Source organism: Pteropus vampyrus, unplaced genomic scaffold (assembly GCF_000151845.1).
Source record: "Pteropus vampyrus isolate Shadow unplaced genomic scaffold, Pvam_2.0 Scaffold171, whole genome shotgun sequence".
Taxonomy (NCBI): Eukaryota; Metazoa; Chordata; class Mammalia; order Chiroptera; family Pteropodidae; genus Pteropus; species Pteropus vampyrus.
In genome coordinates, this window is record NW_011888952.1 from 2,960,267 (window position 1) to 2,982,215 (window position 21,949).

Below are 21,949 nucleotides of genomic sequence, written 5' to 3' on the forward strand. Positions count from 1 at the left end.
ACTGCTTATGGCCAGATTGTTATATACTTCCACTTAAGTCACAGTTTGGAGAGGTATCTGTTAGAGAAACCAAACCTATGTTCTAGCCGATACAGTGAACATGTGGCATACCAAGCACTCTTTTCAAACTATACCTGCTTCCTTCCCTTCCTTTATTCTTTCCCTTTCTTTCTCCTTCCTTCCTTCCTACCTTCTTTTTATTTTTTTTGCCTTCTCTCCTCTCTCTTGAAAGAATTTGAGAAAGCTTTAAATTGAGGTCGTGTACAATGAATTTCATAAAATACAAATATCAAGTTAAGCCCATAGGGATTATTAAGCATCAGATTTAGCTGTAAATTTCCTGGAAGCCAAGGAAACATGGAAATAAGATGACTTAGTCTCAGAACATTTGATATCAAAGGAAAGGGCATCTCCTAGTCTTCCTGACAACAGTTCCAATAATTTCTCAACTAGAATGGTAATTTTCTCCATAAATTTGACAGCAAATGGAGATTGAGTTTCACATGGTGATTTCTTATCCCAACCTTTGATGAAAGCTCAGGGCATATTGTGAAAACACAGCTCTTGGGCAATGTTTCTCCAAGGGACCAAGCTAGGGTGGTGACCCTTTCCATGAGTCCCCTCATTTGCTCCTCTCAACAACCCTATGTAAGAGCAGGTAATACCGTTACCCTTATTTTACAGATGAGGAAACCAGGATATAGAAAGGGGAAGGGCCAGATCAGATAACTGGTGGTAAGCCAGTTTTGTAACCCAAGTCTTAGACTCTAGAGGCCTTATTTTAAAAGCCCCTCTCTGGACCTGCCAGCCACATATAAAATTAAAGGTATTGTGGGTTGAGAATCAGAGAAAAGCACAAGAATCATTGCCCCAGAATATGCCTGTGTTAGCCAAAAGAGATCAGTGAGATCCTGTAAATATTGGAGGAAACTCTGAGCCTCTTAAGATGGGCTGCTCCTCATAGGGTAAAAAGTATGGGTAGGCACCATGAGGGCAGAAGGGAAAACCCAAATTTGGAGCTTGACTAGAACATGTGGGGCTTCAAGAATAGCAGGAGAAATAATATTACAAGCAGCTGTCCTAAGGCAGCTGTTGTCTAGAAAAGGCGAAGAGAATGCTTCTTCTCTGTCTCGTGTATTAATGAGCACCTACTATGCACTACTATGTGCTGGGAACCCAAGTGACATCAAGGGAACTAGCCTACTAGGTGAAAGGCACTTTCTAAGTTGTCTCATTCTCAAAATAATGCTACAAAGTAGATATGATTATCAGTATGCCATGTTATAGATGAGGAAACTGAGGCTCAGAACAGTGAAATGATTTGCCCAAGATCCCACAGCTGTAAGGGTGGAGGTGGGGTTTGAAAACAGGTCTGTCTGACTCCAAAGTGTCTTTTAATGAGCCATCACTGTTTCAACAGTAGGAGAGAAAAGATGTGATGGACATGACATTTAAATTCATTCTACTTCTTTGTTGTTGTTGTTTAAATAAAATTTAAATAATTGAACACCAAACTGGTATACACCCACCAAAAATATTTCTTCAAACATCTTGGAGCATATAGTTTTGTCCTAATTTAGGATTATTTCTCTGAAATTGATTCCCAGAAGAGGGACTCCTGGGTCAAAAAGGCCTGGATATTATTTAAGTTTTTGATATGTATTGCTAAATTCCTTTTAAAGATTTTAGTAAGTCATTTTCTCACTGGAAATGTAGAATTATCCATTGCTCACATTAACATCAGTCTTCGGTATTACCAGTTTTTTAAATTTCAAATCTGAAAGCCTATAAATGAGTTCTTTTAGTTCGTATTACTTGTGAGGTAGAAATTGTCCCATGTTTATTGTGTTTCATCTGTCTCTTTTGACCATTTATTGGATTCTCCGTCTGTTTATTGTCAATTTTATGTGTTCTTTACATAATAGAAATATTAATCCATTGTCTGTAAAACATTTCCCCAGTCTGAAGTTTGCCTTTTACTGTTGGCTATGATTTTGGAGTAGGGTAGGGTTTTTTTGGTTTGTTTCTAGCAACAGAAATTAAAAGAATGCTTTATTGTTTTGTAAATAAAACTGTTCATCTTTTCCTTGTGATTTCTTTCATTTTCTCCAATCTTAGAAAACCATTCACTCCTCCAAAGGCTTATTTTCTGTCAAGTCTAAGAATTATTGGAGCTGTCCAAGCTGCTTTGTCATCTTTTTAATAATAAAGGAGAAAAGAGGATAATTTCCTTTTTCTCTTCATAAATTTGACTGACTTTTTGTCTTAGTACCTTGAAATATGCTCATGGCTGGAGTGGAGGCTGTAGGTAGAAATATGTATATGCATTCCAAAAAGTCTGAAAGAATATGCACCAAAAATATTAACACTGGTTGTTTCTAATTGATGGAAGCAGGACTAGGATGGATTTGTTATTCATATCTGCCCAGCACCCCCATTTCCTTCGGGCAGGATACCCCTCTTCATTCCTTGTGACTCTAGTGTGGCTGCCCATGACAGTACATTGTCCAATATAGAACCTCATTCCTCTGTCAATAGTTTTTGGGGCTAGCAGAGCTCATCAGAGTCCTTCCCTGAGTGTACATCTCCCCTTCTGCTGGGTTTAGTTGGAATGCTTGGATTGCCTCACACCATGTTTCCTGCGAGGTAGAGGGGATCACTCTGCAGAGGAAAGGAAGTCAACGTGCAAAGAGAGATGGAGACAAGGAGAGATGAGAGAAAGCGAATCCTATGAGTACTACATCTCCAGTTGAAGTCTCCAAGCCCCTAATGCCTGGTGTTTTTCCTTCAATCTAGCGTTAGCTATTGTGAGCCATAGTACCTCTTTGATGAAGCTGGTTTAGGTTGGGATTCTGTTACTTGGCAAGTGAAAGAATCTGACTAGTGGCAAAAATGGTCTTTGTTTTTAGTATTTTAGGTAATTTTCTTGCAATGATCGCATGTCATTTGTTTAGTAGAAATATTTTTTAAAAGAAAAAAAGACAATGTGTTTGATTAAAAAAGAAAAAAAGAAAGCACAAGTGCCCTCAGATACTCTCAAAAGTAGACAAAATGTAAAACAGAGCATAAAAGTTGTACAAATTCTCAGGACAGACAGCACCTTATCACCTTGGGAATGTTGTCAGCGAGATAAACAGGAATTTGTGGTAAGACAACTCCAGCTCAGTGGGTGTGTTGGGTGGGTGTAGGGAGGAGAGGGGAGAGTCTCAGCCCTGGGTACAAAGTGTGTTTTCTATGGACTGGAGAGTCTGAGGTATTGAGATTTAGCAGAGAAAAATTGCCTCTTAGGCCCCTGTCTCTGGATAAATCAGGTCCCTTCTCTGAGATTCAGATTACACTAAGTCTAGCCCTCATATTTTGAATCCCTACAGTATTTCAGGCACATCCATTACTCATAGAATTCTCAGGAGAATTGAGTCAGTCATTAATCTTCCCATATTCCAGATGGAGAAACCGAGACTCAGAGAGGTAAAGTGTGACTCAGATAAAACGGTCCCTAAAGCCTTTCTAGGAACCTCAACCATCTTCCTCTGTCATCTGTAAACTGAGCATAATAAATTTACCATCCTCTGACACAGTCGGGGAGGGTAAGAGAAGAAAAAGCCAGTTGAAACTGAGTTGGGGTAAGCATTGTCTTCTCCCCATCTCCAGATGAAAAATAGAGAAATTCAGGAGTGGGGAGCAGCACTGAGAGGTGATTAAGTGGAGCCGAAGCAATGTGCCTTCTCTGCCTAGCCATGTCCAGCCCTACCCCCACTTCCCGCGAGTTGCTCCCTCCTCCTTCACTCCGCACGGAATTTCTTCGCAAGGAAGGCCTTGCGCAAGAGGACCTCGGTCAGGTCCCTTGGCCCACTGCCTGCCGCCCCAGGAGCAGTTTCATGCCCACCCCTCTCCAGCAATCAGCTCCTGGCGCCTGCCCAGTCACGTGGCACTTCAGTCCTCTTTGGCCTGCTTCCTCAAGGATCCTTATTTAACTCCCTTTCCTTCCTCTTTTCTCCCTAACCCCAGTCTCCCTGGGCAGCTCACCCATTTTTCAAGGGGCAAGTGTAGGGAATTGGGGAATCAGCTAGCTCTGCTTCGTTGAGGAACCTCGGACCTCATTTTTCCTATTTGTCAAATGGGGCCCCCACCTTGAGTGCTGGATTCTCTTCATTAACTACTCTTTTCCTGTCCTTTCCCTACTCCCCCATTCACTCCCCTCATCAGTCTCTTGAGCCCTTCTGGGCACTGGGAGGTGGGGTAGGGGTGAGAAGGGAGGGTAAACGGAGCCCAAGAACCCTAGGGGAGCTCCCAGACTGTTCTGCAAGAAACTCTACTAGGAGACAGTGAAACTGGCCAGCTTCTGGCATCAGAGAGACCTGGGTTCGAATCTGTCTTTGCCTTGGACCAACTACTGATTTTGAATCCTTCATCCTTCTGGGTCTCAGGTGTCCCTTCTGTGACATGGAGGTCCTACCGGAGGCGGAGGACTGGAAGAGTTCAGAAGAGGATCTGACCTGTGCTAGGGGTTCCCCTTGTTTCTCCCCGCCCCCGCGCCCCTTCCCCAGCCTTGGAGCGGAGTCTCGCCTCCCAGTCTCTAGTCCCTCCGCCGCAGGCTCCTCCTCCACTGACATCAGAGACGCAGGCAGGCGGAGGGAGCCATCTGAGCCCGAGCCGAACCCCAGAGAGAGAGCAGGCGGGCGGGTCAGGCGCAAAGAGGCGGCAGACCGTGGCGGGAGCTCAGCGCCAGCCACCTCGGGCCTCCCAGCCAGCCCCACGGTGGGGCAGCCGCAGGTACAGCCCCGGGGCCGCCCCGCCTGCACCCCTGGGCGTTAAGGAGGGGCGGCCGGACCCCTCAGCCAATGGATACCCTCGTCCAAGAATGGGAGGGGGCGCCGGGAGATCTGGATTGTGGGTGGGCAGGGCTGGGCCTTTCTTCTCTACCTCCGCCCTAGGCCCAGCAGGTGCCAGGATGGCCGGTTGAGAACTGAGTGGAATAATAGAGGAAGGTGGGGAGGGGAGTGTGCTTATGTATGCTTGTGTGCGTGTGTGTGTGTGTGTGTGTGTCCGCGTGCTTGTGTGCACACGCGGTCAGCTGGGCATGAATGTAGAAGAACTGGACTTTGAGAGGTAGAGATTTGTGGGGGCCGTGTTGCTGTGTGCTAATGTCTAGCACAGGCCTGTGGATCATATACAGAGTTTCTGTGTGTTGGTGTTTAAGTGTATCCTTATGGGTGGGGATGTCTGGGAATCTGTGCTTTTGTTGCAGATGTGTGTCCAGGTGTAGTACATGCTAGTATCTGGCTCAAAAGGTAGTAAGAGTTGGGAGGATATAATATTGTGTACGGAGGATATTTGAAGTTAGGCATGTAAGTTGTTGGGGTTCAGTTTGGAGTGTGGGAGCTTCTAGGGTGTATAGGACCTGGAGGTTGAAAGGTGTGAATGAATCTGGGATGTCTGGTATATGGGTAAGGGATGTGTGTGTGTGTGTGTGTCTGGATGTCATCTTGTCTAGGTATATAGAGAGGTGTGCCGTGTGCCTCAGGGTGTGAAAAGAATCTGTTGGAGGGATATTTGTGTGAGGATGTCTGGGAGAGTGTGCGTTTAGACAAATGTGCTGGGTGTACATATATTATCAGGTGTCAGGGTATCTGGGTATGGAGTGTGCTGGTCTGGGGGCAGGTGTTTGGGTTCAGAGGGATAGGTGGGGCTTGGTGTGGTGTGTCTAGGTGCAGGGGTATGTGTAGAACTGTGAGGGTTGTATGTGCCAGGCCTCTACGTACATTTTAAAACTCTGCCTCTAGCGCTTGCCATCAACTCTGCTTTCCTGAAGTTTCTATGCCTGGATGGGTGGCCAGGCCTCGCTAGGAAGGAGGTCCCATCCAAGAAGTGGGATCTCACACCAGGGCACCTTTCCTTCATTCTCCTGCAGAAGAGATAGAAGGAAAGTGTCCTCCCAAGATCACACAGCACACTGGGCTCTGTTTCGGTCTCACCCTCCATGGGCCTGGGATGGGTGTGTTTTCTGAATGGGCCCCAGTCTGCCTGCATATTGGAAGGACCAGCTGAGGGCAGTCCCCTCTAAGGCCTTTGCCCTCAGCAAGCTTAGCTGAGGCCCCAGTGAGGTGTCATTTGAGGAATTTTGAACCCAGCCCCTGCCCATCTTTAGTCTCAATATCCCTATTCCCTATCTGATAAATGGAGAGTGAACTCCCACCTTCTGTTAACAGAGGTCTCATCAGAGCAAGATATAGACTGGATCAGGGTCAAGTGAAGTCAAGAGGGGCAGGCTGGGTGGGACCATTTCTCAGGCTTTTGGGACTCCAGATAAGGAGTCAGGAGGTAGTGGGGTAATAGGAGGCCTGGTGAGCTCCAGCTGTGGCTGCTGTTGCTGTGGTAACAGTGCAGAAGGAGCTATTTAAAAATGTGGCTGAGATATTGCTGGAAGCCCAGGCTGCCGGAAACCTGATTTCTGAGAGGCTAGGCGGGGAGAAGGAGGAGGAGGGAGAGGAGACACCCCACCAATTCCCAGGGTGGGGCTGGGACATTGCTGGTTCTGGGAACAGGGGGAACATCTGGGGCTGTGTGCTTCTACAAGCTGCTCTAGGGTCTTCTCTGCTGTCCTGGCAGAGGACAGGTCCCCTTCTGTATTTGGATTTGGAAAGAGAAACTGAGAGGTGAAGCTGAATAAATGAATGAATGAATGACTTTGTATAAAGACTTTGCTGTCACTATGAAAGAGTTTCCTTTAGGCATAAGGATTTGCTGAATGGACAAATGACTGGTGAATGAATGAATGTTGAATGATTTTTGTCGAATAAATGAATTAATGAATAAATGCAGGCTGAATAACTGAATGGAGCCTCCAGTAAGTTCCCACATAGACTATGAGCCCAACTGAGTCTTTTCCTTCCATTCCCTTTTCTAGGAGCCCTGGCTGTGGCCGGGGGACAGTGGGCCATGCCGGGGGCAGTGGAAGGCCCCAGCTGGAAGCAGGCAGAGGACATTAGGGACATTTACGACTTCCGTGATGTTCTGGGAACGTGAGTCTCAGGGCAGGAGAGAAGGGAGCAGCTGTCTCTGAGCTAAGGGGTGGGGTTGGGATGGTCTTCACTCTTGGGCCTGGCTGGCTAGGGAGGCCATCCAGGGTGGTGCTTCTTCTGGTCGGTTGATGACTACTTCCTGTTTCCTACAGCCAAGCCCTGCGGAGGCCTTGCCATGGCCCAGATTGGTCCCGGCATTTCACTTCTGGCTAACAGTGGGTGGAACAGGGGCTGCTCTTGCCACAGCTCCAAGTTCCTGTGAAGAGAAGGAAGTAGGGGAGAAAGAAGGAGCCAGTTTATCCAACTTGCTGCCAAGATCTGGGAGTTTTGGCCTAGGTCTAGAAACTGCAGCTGAGCATGGCTCTGTTCTCAGTGCTGGAAGGCCAGAAATAACTCAAACCCGGTCTTTGCCTTCAAACTGATACCAGACATGTGAGGGAGATAGACTGATGGAAAATGACAACAGGGTATGTGCTGGGCTCCAGTTAAAGTAGAGAATGAGGACTCTGTAGAGCACAGAGGGAGCAGTGTGTTCTATCTGGGGGAAAACTTTCTGGTGAAGCGAGTATTAGAGCTGAGGACTGAAGGGTGGGTAGGAGTGCATTTATTTGTCAGAGAAGGAGGAGGATAGTCTAGGCAGAAGGAATGGCATAAGCAAAGGCTCAGAGGCATGCTTTGTGTGGAAAGGGGCAAAGAGTCTGATGGAATTTTTTAATCAGAGGCTGGGGGAAGAATGGTAGAGGCTGGAGAAGAAAGGAGAACAAGTCATGTAAGACTTTGGAAGCCAAGCTATGGAGGCTGGAGTTTATCCCACAGGCCATAGGAAGACATTTAAGACTTTTTGGCAGGTTTGCAATTCAGGATGTCTCTCTGGCCACAGCATTGAGAGTAACTTGGAGAGGAACAAGACTGGAAACCAGCAATGAAGCTACCGCAGTCACTAGTTATTCTGATGATTGAGATTTCACCATGGGAGATGCTTTTCTTTGACTTCTGACTTCTTATTATCCCAGGAAAAGCAAATATTTATAGAAAGAATACTCTAGTAAGCCCGCCTTAATCAATGAACTTCAGAGCAAGTGAGTTTATTTGTTCCCTTCTAAGAGCCTGTTTTAAAGCACTGCTTCTCAAATGAAGTTTCTTGTTAAAATGGAAATTCTGATTTAATAGGTCTGGGATGGGGCCTGAGATTCTGCAGTTCTAAAGAGTTCACAGTGATGCTGATGGTTCTTCAAGGTTCTAAAGGGTGTTAAATTAGCCATGACTCAAATTGGCTTTAGCAGAAAAAGGAATCAGTCATGCACACAATCAAAAAGCCCAGGGTATAAACTTCAGGCATGGCTGAATCTAGGCGTTCACCTGATATTATCAGGAAATGTCCATTCCTCAGCTCTGATTTCCTTTATGCTGGCTTCATTCTCAAGCAGGTTCTCCCCAAGTGGTGGCAAAAATGATTACCATTAGCCCTAAACTTATGTTCTACCTTAGCAGGAAAGAGCACCTCATTCTCAAAGTGCCAATAACCTGGCTTGCATCACATGACCCAATTACATGGCCAGGGCATAGACTACTCTGACTGGCACTAGGAGTGGATAAGTGATGTGGGGAGGCTGATCCCACCTCCTTGGTCCGGAGGTGGTCATGTAACCCATAGGGGATGGAGATGCTGGAGGGAAGCTGGGGTTCCAGTTCCTCACCTCATAAATCCCCTCTCCCTGCAGAGGGGCCTTCTCAGAGGTAATCCTGGCAGAAGATAAGAGAACTCAGAAGCTGGTGGCCATCAAATGCATCGCCAAGAAGGCTCTAGAGGGCAAGGAGAGCAGCATGGAGAATGAGATTGCTGTGCTCCACAAGTGCGTGGCCCATAACTTGTCCCTGCCTGGGTTTATCCTATCTTGACCCTTCTCCACCCCCTTCCCTGCTGTGGGCAAATCATTTAACCTCTCTGAGACTCGAATTGTTCATTTATAAAATAGGGTAATAATCTCCACTGGTCAAGGTTATAGAGAGCATTAGAGGCCCTTTATTTCAAGTACCTGGCACAACAGCTAATATGACAGATGTGATTGAGATGTCGCTGCTTATTTACAGTGGTTTAATCTGTTCAATCAGGTCTAAAGGTCAATCCTTGAACATGGCTTGAACACACATCTCAACTGGCATTATCACTAGACCTACCTCAAGTTCTCCCTACATAATAAGCCACTCAGCAAATTTAAAAATATCTATGTGCTGACCTTCTGACTAAATCAACACCAACTGGTCTATGAATTGCTCATGCTGATGTGAAACTTGCTACCCTTGCTGGAAAACTTAGAGGATCTTTACTTCCAGTCTCCTCCCTGAGATGTCTAACCACCCTAGGCAGGGATGAAATGATCATTTCCACTACTGGTGGTAGTGGTGGGGGGACTGAGGCCCAGAGAAGGCAAAGACTTACCCAGGGTACACAGCAATTCTGTGGCAGAGCTACCTTCCATCAAGTTCAGTCACTGCCATTGGTTCATTTATTGAGTATCTACTATGTGCTAGGCACTGTGCCAAGCATCTCACTTACCTGCATTATCTCATATGATCCTTACCCCAACTCTTTAAAGGAAGTACTGTCATTGGCTTCATAGTATAGATGAAGAAACTGAGGCTCAGAGAGGTTACACTCAATTCAATGAACATTCGTGAGCACCTACTCTGCACCAGGTGCTGGAGGAACAGTGCTGGGTAAAGCTCCCAATTTTGTGGAGGCTGACAAACATAAACTGAAAAAATTTTTAAATCATATATTGATCGGCGCTGAGGTGAGAAGACTGCCCCCAAATAGAATGTGGTAGAGGCAGGTTTGAACTCAAGTCTGTACAATGCCAGAACCTAGTGTTTACCTCTGTGTTCTCTTTCCTTCCAATACATTTTAATCAATCATGGTAAATCAGCTTTTCCCTTTGGGATCTAGATACTTGGTTTGTCCTACCTAGGTTTTCAGGTGGTGGCCCTTCAAGGTGAGGGTGGGAAGGTGGCTGAGCTGTCCTTAGCTCTGAATCACCTCATTTCTCCTTTCAGGATCAAGCACCCCAACATTGTTGCCCTAGATGACATCTATGAGAGTGGGGGCCACCTCTACCTCATCATGCAGCTGTGAGTGGCCCTGCCTCTGCCCGTTCCTCAAACATCTCCTTGCTGCCCTGTCCCTGTCCCCCTACCTCCCCCACTCTCTTGGCCAAACTGCCCTGTCCCCTGCTGCAGGGTGTCGGGAGGGGAGCTGTTTGACCGCATTGTGGAAAAAGGCTTCTACACAGAGCGGGATGCCAGCCGCCTCATCTTCCAGGTGCTGGATGCTGTCAAGTACCTGCACGACCTGGGCATCGTACACCGGGACCTCAAGGTGAGGTGCGAGGGTGTGAATAGCTGAGGCACCCAGGGGTGGGGACTGTGCATACTCCTCACTATATGACCTTGGGTAACTCTTACCGCTTGCTGAGCCTCAGCTTCCCATCTGCAAAATGGACCTTGTAAGCTCTAAATTGCCTCCTCCCATTCTAGTTCGGACACTCAAATGGACACAAAGGTGAACTCTGCTGTCATTTTATCCAAATAACATCGTGTCTTTTTCTGACAATAAAAGTCTCACTTGTTCTTAGTAGAAAACTTGGATGGGAGAGCAAAATATAATGAAGAAAGCCAGAAACTCTTGAAATCGTCCTTCTCAGAGATTGCGATGGGGTTCACATGATGTAGTGCATCTCATTCTGGTCTAGAAGACCAGATCTGGGGTGAGACAGATCTGGGTTTAAATCCTGGCCCTGTTACTCCCTAACTGTAGGTCCTCAGGCAAGTAAGTCAGTTTGCCTCTCAAGGCATCAGTTTCCTCATCTGTAAGGTGGGATTATTCAGAATGGCCTGGCAGGGATATGGTAAGGATGAAATGAAATCAAATACTAGCAAAAGATCTGGCACAAAGTAGGTGCTCAAAAATTATTTCTTTGAGTCTTTACAATAAACAAAGGGCCTCCGACATCTCTGAGGCCCTGTCCTTTCTGGAACTTGAGTTTCTTGTGCCTCCAAACAAGATGGCAGCCATGAAGCCGCAGTGGCTTTTGGGGGCCCATTTCTCAGGAAGTGCTTGGGAGACAGAAGGTTCTACCAGCCTCTGGCCATCTATAACTGCCCGTTTCCCTCCCTCCTGCCCTCCAAGCCAGAGAATCTGCTGTACTACAGCCTGGACGAAGACTCCAAGATCATGATCTCCGACTTTGGCCTCTCCAAGATGGAGGACCCTGGCAGTGTGCTCTCCACAGCCTGCGGGACCCCGGGATACGTGGGTGCGAAGGGCCCCGGGCTGGAGCCACAGGCAGGGGAAGAGCCAGGAGCTGCAAAGCAGAGATTTGTCACCACCATGTCCTCTTCCCTCCATAGCCCCTGAGGTCCTGGCCCAGAAGCCCTACAGCAAGGCAGTGGATTGCTGGTCCATTGGGGTCATTGCCTACATCCTGTGAGTTGGGGCTTGGCTGTTGGGGTGTGTGTTCTCCTCTCCCCTACTTTGCTCTCTTCCTCCCCTCTATTTCTTCCTTCCTACCATCCACATTTTTATTTACCAATTAATGACTAATATTACTTCATTCAGTAGACACTATGTTTCAGGCACTGCATCGAGCACTGGGAGAGAACGAAACAGGGAGCTCTCAGGGAGCAGATTCTCTAGTAGGGGAGACAGACAAATAAATAAACAAGTAACCAAATTTGTTTAAAACAAGTGAATAAATCTATAAAATAATGTCAGGTGGTAAAAAGTGCTATGAAGAAAAATCATCAAGCAGGGTAGGGAGATGGAAATGGATGCTATTTTATTTTTCACTTTATTTTTTATTATTATTTATGCCTACAGCACCTGGTCTTTCTAGGTGGTCTCCCATCCAAGTACTAACCAGGACTGACCCTGCTTAGCTTCTGAGATCAGACGGTAGGAAGGGCTTGTTCAGGGTGGCATGGCTGTAGACCATGGACCATGCCTCCACTGGGGCACAAACCCAGGACCTTCTGTGTGAAAAGCAGACGTGCTAACCGCTATACTATGAAACCACATCTTGGATGCCATTTTAGATAAGGTCAGGGAAGCCCTCTCTGTGGAGGCGACATTTGAGTGGTATCCTGAGGGAACCAGACATTCGAGGTGTGGGGGAAGAATGGTTTAGGCAGAGGGAACAGCAAGTGCAAAGGCCCTGAGGAAGAAAAGATGGTGGCATGTTAAGGATAGAAAGGTCAGTGTAGCTGGACAGGAGTGAACAAGGCAGAGAGGGGTAGATTCTGCCCCCCTCTTTGTAAAAGGGTAAACTCCTTCCTGTGGGTCCTGCCTGACCCCCAGACAGCCCTGAGCTCCATTCCGAAGCCAATGGGTACACTGAAAATGGAATTGAGGATGAGTTTCTCCCTGCCCAGGCTCTGCGGTTACCCCCCCTTCTATGACGAGAATGATGCCAAACTCTTTGAACAGATTTTGAAGGCCGAGTACGAGTTTGACTCTCCTTACTGGGACGACATCTCTGATTCTGGTATTTGGGGCTTTGCCTTCTTCCTCTGGGCCCTGCCTCTGATGCCTTCCTCATCTGCTTTGGGGGTCTCCTCATTGCCTTCCTTCAGTCAATTCCCTGGCCCCAGACTAAGAGCTATCTTTGAGACTACTCTACCCAAGGTACTTCCCTCTGCTTGCCCCTGGTCTGAAAAACGTGTAAGCAATTCATTCATTCAGTCTTCAGAGTATTTTTGAAAATACCTCCCCCACTGACTTCCTAATGCCTAAAATACCACATAAAAATTTTCATCTATCCTTTTGTGCTTCCTATTAGGAGGCAAATCTGTGAAATCATTATCAATCATTTACATACCAGTGTGAATGCATTGAGTAGAATCTTCTCTAAGAACAAGTTTTTCTTGAGACAAAAGAGAGAGCTGGAAGGCTGGGTTTGGGTGGAGGGCTTAGAGAAAGATAACATGTGGGGTGGGGTGGTGCATGGACAGATTTGACCTCTTGTTTTGCTTGGATGCCAGGCTACACCTGAGGGGGTGGGTTCTGTCTTGCGGGTGTCCACAGGCATTACCATGCTGTTTCTGTCTTTGCTTTTGTCTTGGGGGTTCAGCCAAAGACTTCATCCAGCACTTGATGGAGAAGGATCCAGAGAAGAGGTTCACCTGTGAGCAGGCCTTGCAGCACCCGTGGTGAGAGCGCCTATGAGCTGTGGACTGGGCTGGGGTCTGGGCCCCCCAGGCCTGGCTCTGCCTTCACAGATAACCCTCCACACACCCTACCCTAGGATTGCAGGAGATACAGCTCTAGATAAGAATATTCATCAGTCAGTGAGTGAGCAGATCAAGAAGAACTTTGCCAAGAGCAAGTGGAAGGTGAGACCACATCCCTAGTCCTGGGTCCCAGCCTCCCTGGGAATCCTCCCCGCTCTCCCCCGTTCTTGGCCTCAGCTTGCACAGCACCTAACACCACATTGGGCACACAGTAACAGCTCAGGGATGCTTACCGAAGAACCTCATTCATTCATTCATTCATTCATTCAGTGTTCCCTGACACCTACTGTATTCCAGTGAGGGTCCCTGACCTCCAAGTCTAGAACAGTGTGTAATTCTTCTTAAGGAGACATCTAATCCAACCTACGGGGTCCTGGAAGCAGCATAAACATGGTGGTGGCCTGACAAACCTGACAGCTGAGTAGGAGTTAGCTAGGCACAGAAGAATAATGTTTGAGACAGAGGGAACCAATGTACAAAGAGTCAGAGGCAAGAGAGTGTGTCCTCTCAGGGAAGTGCCAATGCTGGACTGGAGGGGCTGCGGGGGCAGTAGGGGCTGAGGGGCTGTGGGGCAGGAGCTCAGGCTGATCAGGGTCTCAAGTACCAAAATGGAGCCCTGACTTGATCCTGAGAATGCTGAGGACCCCCAGAAGGATTTCCAGCAGGAAATTTCCCTTTAGAATGGGCTCTCAGGATGCAGCAAGAGACATGGAGTAAAGGCTGGGAGACCCCTTAGGAGGCTGTGGCAGAGATGCACTCAAGAGACAATGAGGGTTTGAACCAGAGCAGTGGCAACGGGAACAGAGAAGAGTGGTTGGTCCAGGAGTCATAGAAGGCGGAATTGACAAGTGATGGTAGAATGGATGTTGGAGAAAGAGGAGATGTCAAGGTCTGGACCAAGTATTTGTTTGGGGACAGGGTAGACAGTGGTATTGTCGTTGAGATGGAGATCCTAGGGGCAGACACTTGTCTTGGGGGGATGCTTTTGTTTTTGGACATGGTGAATTGAGAGGAGTGTGGGACATCTTGGTGGATATGGTGAACAGAGAATGATGCACACACCTGGGCAAGTTACTTAACCTCTCTGTGCCTCAGTTTCCTCCTTTGACAACGGTGACACTAATAGTGCCCACCTCAAAGACTTCTGTGAAGATTAAATGATTATGTAAAGTGCTTAGAATGATGCCTGACACACAATGCTATATAAAGTGTTTGCTATTATGTGAATATGAATTAATTATATATAAAAAGTAATATATATGTTTATATCCATATATTTTATATATGTGTGTAAATATAAATATGGGTGAGTATAATTTAATAAAGCCTTGCAGATGTTTTGGGGGATTTTAGGGGTTCAATCAGTAACACCTGAAAATAACAGAACCATTGCAAGAATCCCACTGCCAGACCCTGCCCCATGATCTCCCACTCTCCTAAAAGTCCCTTCTTCCCCCTCTTCCCCACAGCAAGCCTTCAATGCCACGGCAGTGGTGCGGCACATGAGGAAGCTGCAGCTGGGCACCAGCCAGGAGGGGCAGGGACAGACAGCAAGCCACGGGGAGCTGCTGACACCAGCAGCTGGGGGTGAGGACCAGGGCTCTGTGGAAGGGCATGGATGGTCCACAAAGAGGTACCCAGGCTGGAGTGGAGGGTCTGCTCCTACAGCCAACTCTGTTCTCTCTTCCCATGTAGGGCCAGTGGCTGGCTGCTGTTGTCGAGACTGCTGCGTGGAGCCAGGCCCGGAGCTGTCCCCCACACTGCCACCCCAGCTCTAGGACTCTGGATCCAGGGTCACGATCCCCTATGTGGGAAGGGTTGGGGGCAACCTGCTCCCCTTCCCTCCCAGAACTGGGGAGTTACTCTGCCCTACCCCCGGCCCCATCCCTTTCCCTACCACTCCTCCACTGCATTTTCCATACAAATGTTTCTATTTTATTGTTCCTTCTTGTAATAAAGTGAAGAGGATAAAACCATACATACGTAGCTCTCTGTCTCCCCAGATAAGCCCACCCCACGCTGTTGTGCCAACTGCTTGACTTGAGGGTGCCTAGCCTCTGAGGTAGTTCTAGGGAGTCCTCCTCCCCAACATGAGGCTGGATGGGAGAGAGTAGTGGGGAATGGAACAGGAAGGTGCTGGGGAATCCCTTTGTCTAGTGCCCCCGACTTAGTTCTCAGGCCCTGTGGATCTCTTTCTGCGCTTGGTGGGCGGCTCCGGAGCTTGGTGAGGCTGGCGCAGGTCAGCACTGAACAGCACCTGGGGGTAGGGGGTAGGGGGAGAAGGTACACTGGGGTCTGGGCTGGTGGCAGTATGGGGAGGTAGAAGAGTTCCTGTGCAGCAGTGCCAGGGAATCACGAGTCTACTGGAGTCAAGGCTGGGGAGGGAGGGTGGAGAATCCTTTGGGATCACCTAGGGTGGTGATGGTAGAAGAGTCTACCGGGTCAGGGCGGGGAGAGAAATCCTATGGTGTCTGGGTTGAAGGAGGAGGGGAATCCTAGGTACACTCACCGCTTGGGCCCAGCCAGCATAAGGTCCCCACAGCCTTCGGAAGAAGTTTCCTAAATTAGAAATGATGAAGCAAAATTAATTGTTCCCTATCCACAGGGGTAGGGTTGTCGGAAGAGGTGCGAGAAGTTTCTGCCACTTCAGCCCACTACCAGCCCTGGCATCCCACTCTCTCCCCTTACCCAATTCCTTGTTGGCCTGGGGGTTTGGACCTTTGGCTTGGGTAGTGGTGGGGTGCCAATTGTAGTCGCGTTGGGCAATCTGCCACATGTGGACGTCCACTGGCACGGCCTGGGGCTTGTCTAGGGCCATCAAGCAGATGCAGTCGGCCACCTTTGACAGACACAGAGTAAGCCATAGAGGAGGAATGGCAGGATCCAGGCAGCATCCTGCTTCTAGCCCCAAAGCCAGCTACTTTATCTTTCACTCTGATGTTACTGTTATTTTATATTCTCAACCAACATATACTATCTATTAATAATTTTAAAAATAGCTGTGACGAGAGTGCTATTGTGTGAACATCTATGTGGGCCAGGCTTTCATCTTAACATGGGAAGAAAGTGGTGCTGTATCCATTTTGAAGACAAGGAAACTGAGGTACTGAAATGTGAAATGACTTGGCTCAAGTTACATGGCTAGGAAGAGGCAAAACCAAGATTTAATGTTAGGCTGAAGTTCAGAGACCATTAAAAATAAGTTCATTAAACAAAAATTCATTTTTCCAAACTATAGGAAAGTATAAAGAAGAAAATAAAAGGCAAGTTCCCAATCATCTTATGCCAGCTAACCCTGTTGAAATTAAAAATTTTTTTAAGTACATATAATTTCAAGAAAAGAATAAAATGAAAAGTAAAAGCAACTTCCTATTTTCTTCCCAAAGGTAACCACTATTAAGTTTCTTGTGATTCCTTCAAGAAATTTCTGCATACATATAGCAGTATATATATGCACCTAAACAAATGGCCTTTCTAAAAATGAATTCGAAGGGCAATGTCCTTTATACCCTTTGCATTTTCTTTAATCAAACATCTGCTTGTATACTTTCTCCTGTCTGCTCTGTCTCCAGAAGCCAAGCCTGCACCCAGATCTCAGGCCTGCCTTGTCTCCTACTCTGCTACTCTCCACATGGGTGGTGAGGGTAGCTCCTACCCCCCTGGGGTTTCACCGTGGTGCCCACCTTGGTGCCCACACCGGGCAAGGTGCAGAGGGCCTTGTGGGCTTCCTCATAGGGGGCCTTGCGCAGCTGTTGAAGCCAGGGCAGCCCACCCTGGTCTTCTAGGATGGCCCGGGCACTGGCGCTCACATAGCGGGCACGGTACCCCAGGCCCAGCTTCCTGAGTTGAGTCTCCACCTGTGGCCCTGTGGAGTAGGTGAGGAAAGGAACAGGGTCAGGCATCCTCAAATCCCCCGTGTCCTCAGGCTAGTATGAGCCCTCTAACTCAGTGCCCTTTTCCCACCCCTTACCACCCTGTGGGAGACCTCAGGACACTTTTATGTGCAAAGGGAACGGTTAAGGCCTGGGTTCTGCCCCTCTACAAATGTTTTCTGAGCACCTACAATGTGTTGGGCTCTGGAGCAGGGACTGAGAAGGGTTTGCTGCCCTGGAAGAACTCCCCAATTAAGCTCCTTAACCTTTCCAGAGGCCTATTCAAACCCACAATCTAAAATAATAGCTATAAAAAACAAAATAATAGTAATAATAATAGCAACAGCTTCTTCTATCAAGTGCTGTGTATCAAACACGGGCAAAGTGCTTTAGATACATTATCATACTTTTCTCAAGGACCCTGATGACAGTACTTTTTCCCCATTTTACAGATAGAGAAATGAAGGCTTAGAAGAGGTTAAGTAACTTGCTTAAGAAAGAACACAGTGGAGACGGGATCTTGCACCTGGGTCTGGGACAGCAACACCGGTGCTCCAAACCCATTACACTACCCTGCTTCATGATTGCTTTATTCATCCCTCAAGCCTTTCTAGATAGAAAATGTTATTCCTATCCTACAAACAAGTTAAGAGAAGCTTGGAGAGGTGAATGAATTTCTTGAGGTCTTATGACTACTAAGCTGAGAGCTGAGACCCAAGACTGGGTTTCTAAGCACCAAAAACATTTTCTTTTCTCTAGGCAGGCTGTCTCCTTGCTGTGCAGTCCCCAATTACTTTCCCTAGTTTGGTTCTCACATCTACTAACTGAGATACTTACCTCTGTAAAATATTTGTCTCAGAGGGCTGCTGTGAAGAGCATTTATGTTCTTGGATACAAAATAGTTGGGTTCACTGTAAAGATAGCAACTTGAATCTTCTGCATACATCCCATATGCTAAACACTGTGCTAGGTGCAATATGGGTATTCCTTTATCCTCGTGACAACTCTGACAGGTAGGTGCTATTATTTTCCCATCCCACAGATGAAGAAATTGAGGCACAGAGAGGCTAAATAATGTGCTCAAGGTCATATAGCTAGAAGTGCCAGAGTTGGGATTCAGATCCAGAGGTCTGTCTCTAGAACATGAGTTCTTAAGCCCAAACCACTGTATACTGCATACAGATGTTTTTCTGATGAGGTACTGAACCCATAGGGCAAAAAGCACACACTAGTGAAGTGCTGACATTTCAGGGGCAGATAGGGATGATGAGGTGTGATGGGATGATCAGACCAAGCAGGGTGTTCTGGATGAGGGCAGAAGGGAAGGTAGGGAGCTTTGAGATGGGAGATAGGGACCAGGGAAGAACTGAGCAGACCATGAAAGCTGTTGGAGGACCTGGGGGCAGGGACCCATCTACTCACCAGCCAAGTCCTGCAGGCTGGGAAAGCCATGGTAGGTGATCTCATCAAGCTGGATGAGCTGAGGTCCAAAGGCCTGGCAGAGCCGCTCCACCATGCCAGTGATGCGGGCAATGTTGTTGTTGGAGGAACAGATGAAGGAGAAAAGGCACTCGATGGGGTCCTGTTGCAGGAGTCGCACACCTGGAGATTGGAGGCAGGGGGTATAAAAAGCACAGGCTGTTGGGAGTGGCCTCTCCCACTCTCAAATCCTAGGTACCAAGGCTCCGGGGGGATCCCAGGGGAATAAAGGATAGCGTTGTTGGAGAAAGCAACACCAGAGCTCTCATTCTTCACTGCATTTTGTGAGGTCTGGGTCATCGACCCATTCTCTAGATAAAGAAGCCACAATATAAGTGCTATGAGGGTTGGGATTTGTGTCCATTTTGTTCACTGTATCCCCAGTCACACAGCAAATGTTCTGTAAATATTTACAAAATAAATGATGTCACCTGTCCCAGGTCACATAGCCAGGATTTGGCTCAATATCCTTGTCACTCCACTATGGTGATCAGCAGGATAATAATAATAGTAATAACTTCTATGCAACAGGCACAATTCTAAACCCTTTACATGTATTAATTCCTTTAATCCTCATAAAGTCTTATGAGGTGTTCCCCATTTTACAGATGGTAAAACTGAGTAAGCTAACCAAATTACAAGAACCCCAATCTCTGTCCCAAGCCCTGTACTCACCTTGAAACTTCTGAGCTACTCCTTGGAAGTGAGGGTCCATGGAACTCCAGTGGTGATACAGTTTAGCCAGACTGACATCCAGCTGAAAGTACTGGTGCACCGCCTTTAACTCTTCTGGCGTGGGCCTGCCAACCTGGCCCTTTTCCCCTCGGTACACAGTGCAATAGAGCTGCTCCTCAGTCTGGGTCAGTGTCCATACCTGGTCCGCCAGCACGCCACTCCAGTGTGCAGGGCTTTGCTCCCTCCACCTGAGCCCCGAGGCACAGGGCAGCCCCAATACTCAGTTTCCCTTCCTGAACCCTTTGGGGCCCACCCAACCTACAACTGTTCCATATACAAAACTGATTAATGAATTATAAAGCAAAAGTGCTTTCTTTTACATCAATTACATACATCATTTGATCCTCATAACACTGCACAGGCTTATTACATCCACTTCATAAAGGAGGTAACAGGCTCACCACTGTGCCTCAGTTTCCTTTTACACCCTGAGGTTTCTTCCATCACTCCCAACATTCCTTTGTACCCCAAGCCTGCAGTGCTGTGGAGTCAGGAGCCTGGGTCACTCACCGGAAGGACTGTCCAGAAGCCAGAACCAAGTCCAGACGCAGTTCAGAGAGTGGACAGGGGATAGAGGACCACAGGGCCGGGGCCGAGGCTAGAGTACGGTGTCCCATGCTACCTGGCAGAAGGGAAGGGCTAATATTTCCACATGACTCCGCCCCATAATGGCAACGCCCACCAAAAACCACGCTTCTTAAGGCCTCGCCCACCAAGTCCTGGCCTCTTCGTCTGTTTAAAGTAAGCCCAGATTCATTTAATTCCTCCCTTCTCCGCAGGCCCCGCCCCTCCCACCAAAGTCCCGCCCCTCTCACTCTGTCCCACCTCCTGCTCCAAACCTCCCGCCCGATGTATCCTCCCGCTTCCCTACGGCCTCTGGGCTCTTCGGCACTGTACTCCGAGCGCCCGCGACTTTGGGAAGCGCGAGCAAGCGGATTCTTCCGGCTTTTCCAGGGGCCTGCCTCGCTCTCACCGGAAGTAGGGCTCAAGCCGGGTTTATTGGACTCAGAGGTAGCCAATCCGCGGGAAAGTAAGAAGTGCCAATGAGAACGGGCGCGGCGGCGGGTGGGTGAGCCTTCCCGAGGCGCCTCAGCGGTTGGCGCGCGCTGGGCTCGCTGCCCGCTCTGGTCCTTTCTTCTGGGCTTTTCTGCGCTCGGCGGGTTGGCGTCTCCTCGCACTCTGCGGACCGGGCTTAGAGTTTGCCTTCAGGCCCCAGTCCTCACTGCCTGATCTCCCCAGAGCCCTGGAATCCTCAGGGCTTGCCCACCCCCACAACCAAATTCACCGCAGTCTTCAGGGAGCCTCTCTACACCGCGCTCTCCTCGATCCACCTCCCATGACTCCCCCCTTCACTGAGACTCGGACCCAGACGCGGACCCGAACATAGCTCCAGCCTTCCGAATCCCTGTGAGGAGTCTCCAGAGTCCGTCTCCAGAGGATTGTCTGCGCTCTCCGGTCATAGGCCTCCTCACAGACTTCATTCTGTCGGAAGCCTGTCTCCACGGATCATCCCGCCTCGGCCACCGCCTGCCAATTGTCACAGCTGCTTCCTGGCCTCAGGGCATTCCTTCCGTACTCCACCATCTCACACTGCTGTGCCGAATTCGGCCTGTGCAGAGACTTTCTCTGCAACTGGGAAAGGCAACTCAGAGCCCAAGGACAAGTTCGTGGCCCTGAAGCCCTCTCTGCTTAGCCTGGATGCCAGGGCCGCTGCCCATGCCCTGGAAAGATGTATTATGTAATTTCTTCCCTTCTGGAGAAATACAGAAAAAGCAAGGAGCTAGGAGACATGCACTTAGTCTGGACGATTTTTCACCTAGCATAGTGATTTCTGGTTGCTGTATCTGAATTATCTGATTAGACTGCAAATTCTTTAAGGGTAAGATTTGCAGCTGATTTTTTTGTGCGCTACCCATATTACCTAGCAGAGTACCAGGAACGTGGTCTCATCAGACAAGTGCTATCTTTGTCTCAGTTCTTCCAAAGCCTCAGGTAACTACTTCCCATGATTGTCTCATGTGTAGGTAGGCCAGCCCATAGGTGCCTAGGACTTGGAAGGCATGCCTTCAGTAAATGTTTGAATAGGAAAAGGTGCCAGGGTTGAGAATGAAGAGTAACCCCTTACATTCCTGCTCTGTTCCCATTTAACAGGGCAAAGTCAGATAGTAGACTCAAGCACTTGGACCAACCATCCTACTGGCAAAGGACTTGAAGCGTCTCAAGTTCATGAAGGAATGGGTAGTAGACTCTTCCTCTAGCAGTTCAGCATACTGGTTAAACAGACCTGAGTTCAAATCCTCGTTCTGACTTCCTAGTTGTGAGAACTTAGGCAAGTTACTTAATTTTTCTAAACTTCAGTATCTTTGTGGAGATAACCACCCTGTTATTAACCTTCCCCACAGTTAATGCAAGGATTATATGAAACTGTATCTCAAGGTACTCAGCAAGGGCCTGCCACTTAGTAAGTGCATTGGAAATGAAAGCTGTCTTATTATCTCTGCTGTTGTCTTACAAATGCAGCATGCACAGCAGCCAGCAACCACTTGGGCCCAATTA

General features: G+C 48.0%; 2 protein-coding genes across 11 annotated transcripts; one reads left to right on the forward strand and one right to left on the reverse strand.

The window, feature by feature from the left end:
- Positions 1-4,615: 4,615 nt before the first annotated feature.
- On the forward strand, positions 4,616-15,285 carry CAMK1 (calcium/calmodulin dependent protein kinase I). Of its 2 annotated transcripts, XM_011370607.1 has the most exons (12): positions 4,624-4,773; positions 6,908-7,022; positions 8,744-8,875; positions 10,077-10,151; positions 10,260-10,398; positions 11,209-11,335; positions 11,430-11,505; positions 12,450-12,562; positions 13,148-13,226; positions 13,322-13,409; positions 14,777-14,894; positions 15,003-15,285. In XM_011370607.1, the coding sequence occupies exons 2-12, from the start codon at positions 6,940-6,942 to the stop codon at positions 15,083-15,085; spliced, it is 1,113 nt and encodes a 370-aa protein (XP_011368909.1). In that variant the 5' UTR covers positions 4,624-4,773; positions 6,908-6,939; the 3' UTR covers positions 15,086-15,285. The 2 variants fall into 2 exon arrangements, with proteins under 2 accessions (XP_023392614.1, XP_011368909.1); XM_023536846.1 differs by lacking the exon at positions 6,908-7,022 and having other exon boundaries at positions 4,616-4,773.
- Positions 15,220-21,862, reverse strand: OGG1 (8-oxoguanine DNA glycosylase). 9 transcript variants are annotated; one of them, XM_011370597.2, is made up of 9 exons: positions 20,771-21,862; positions 20,367-20,572; positions 19,904-20,015; positions 19,334-19,581; positions 18,602-18,781; positions 16,991-17,172; positions 15,996-16,146; positions 15,817-15,866; positions 15,220-15,564 (listed from the first exon to the last, which is right to left on the reverse strand). In XM_011370597.2, exons 1-9 carry the CDS (start codon positions 20,872-20,874, stop codon positions 15,475-15,477), a joined length of 1,323 nt encoding a protein of 440 aa, XP_011368899.1. In that variant the 5' UTR covers positions 20,875-21,862; the 3' UTR covers positions 15,220-15,474. The 9 variants fall into 9 exon arrangements, with proteins under 9 accessions (XP_011368899.1, XP_011368905.1, XP_011368901.1 ...); XM_011370603.2 differs by having other exon boundaries at positions 19,904-20,011; positions 20,367-21,862; XM_011370599.2 differs by lacking the exons at positions 20,367-20,572; positions 20,771-21,862 and adding an exon at positions 20,233-20,358.
- Positions 21,863-21,949: the final 87 nt, after the last annotated feature.

Excerpts from the sequence above, each read along its gene's own strand:
- OGG1 (XM_011370597.2), bottom strand. The coding sequence starts at position 20,874 with ATGAAGTCTGTGAGGAGGCCTATGACCGGAGAGCGCAGACAATCCTCT. Across the intron at positions 20,573-20,770 it reads AAGGCTGGAGCTATGTTCGG|AGTGCGAGGAGACGCCAACC; the intron begins GTCCGCGTCTGG and ends CCCGGTCCGCAG. Across the intron at positions 20,016-20,366 it reads CGGCTTGAGCCCTACTTCCG|GTAGCATGGGACACCGTACT; the intron begins GTGAGAGCGAGG and ends CCCTTCTGCCAG.
- CAMK1 (XM_011370607.1), top strand. The coding sequence starts at position 6,940 with ATGCCGGGGGCAGTGGAAGGCCCCAGCTGGAAGCAGGCAGAGGACATT. Across the intron at positions 10,152-10,259 it reads CTCTACCTCATCATGCAGCT|GGTGTCGGGAGGGGAGCTGT; the intron begins GTGAGTGGCCCT and ends CCCCTGCTGCAG. Across the intron at positions 10,399-11,208 it reads TCGTACACCGGGACCTCAAG|CCAGAGAATCTGCTGTACTA; the intron begins GTGAGGTGCGAG and ends CTGCCCTCCAAG.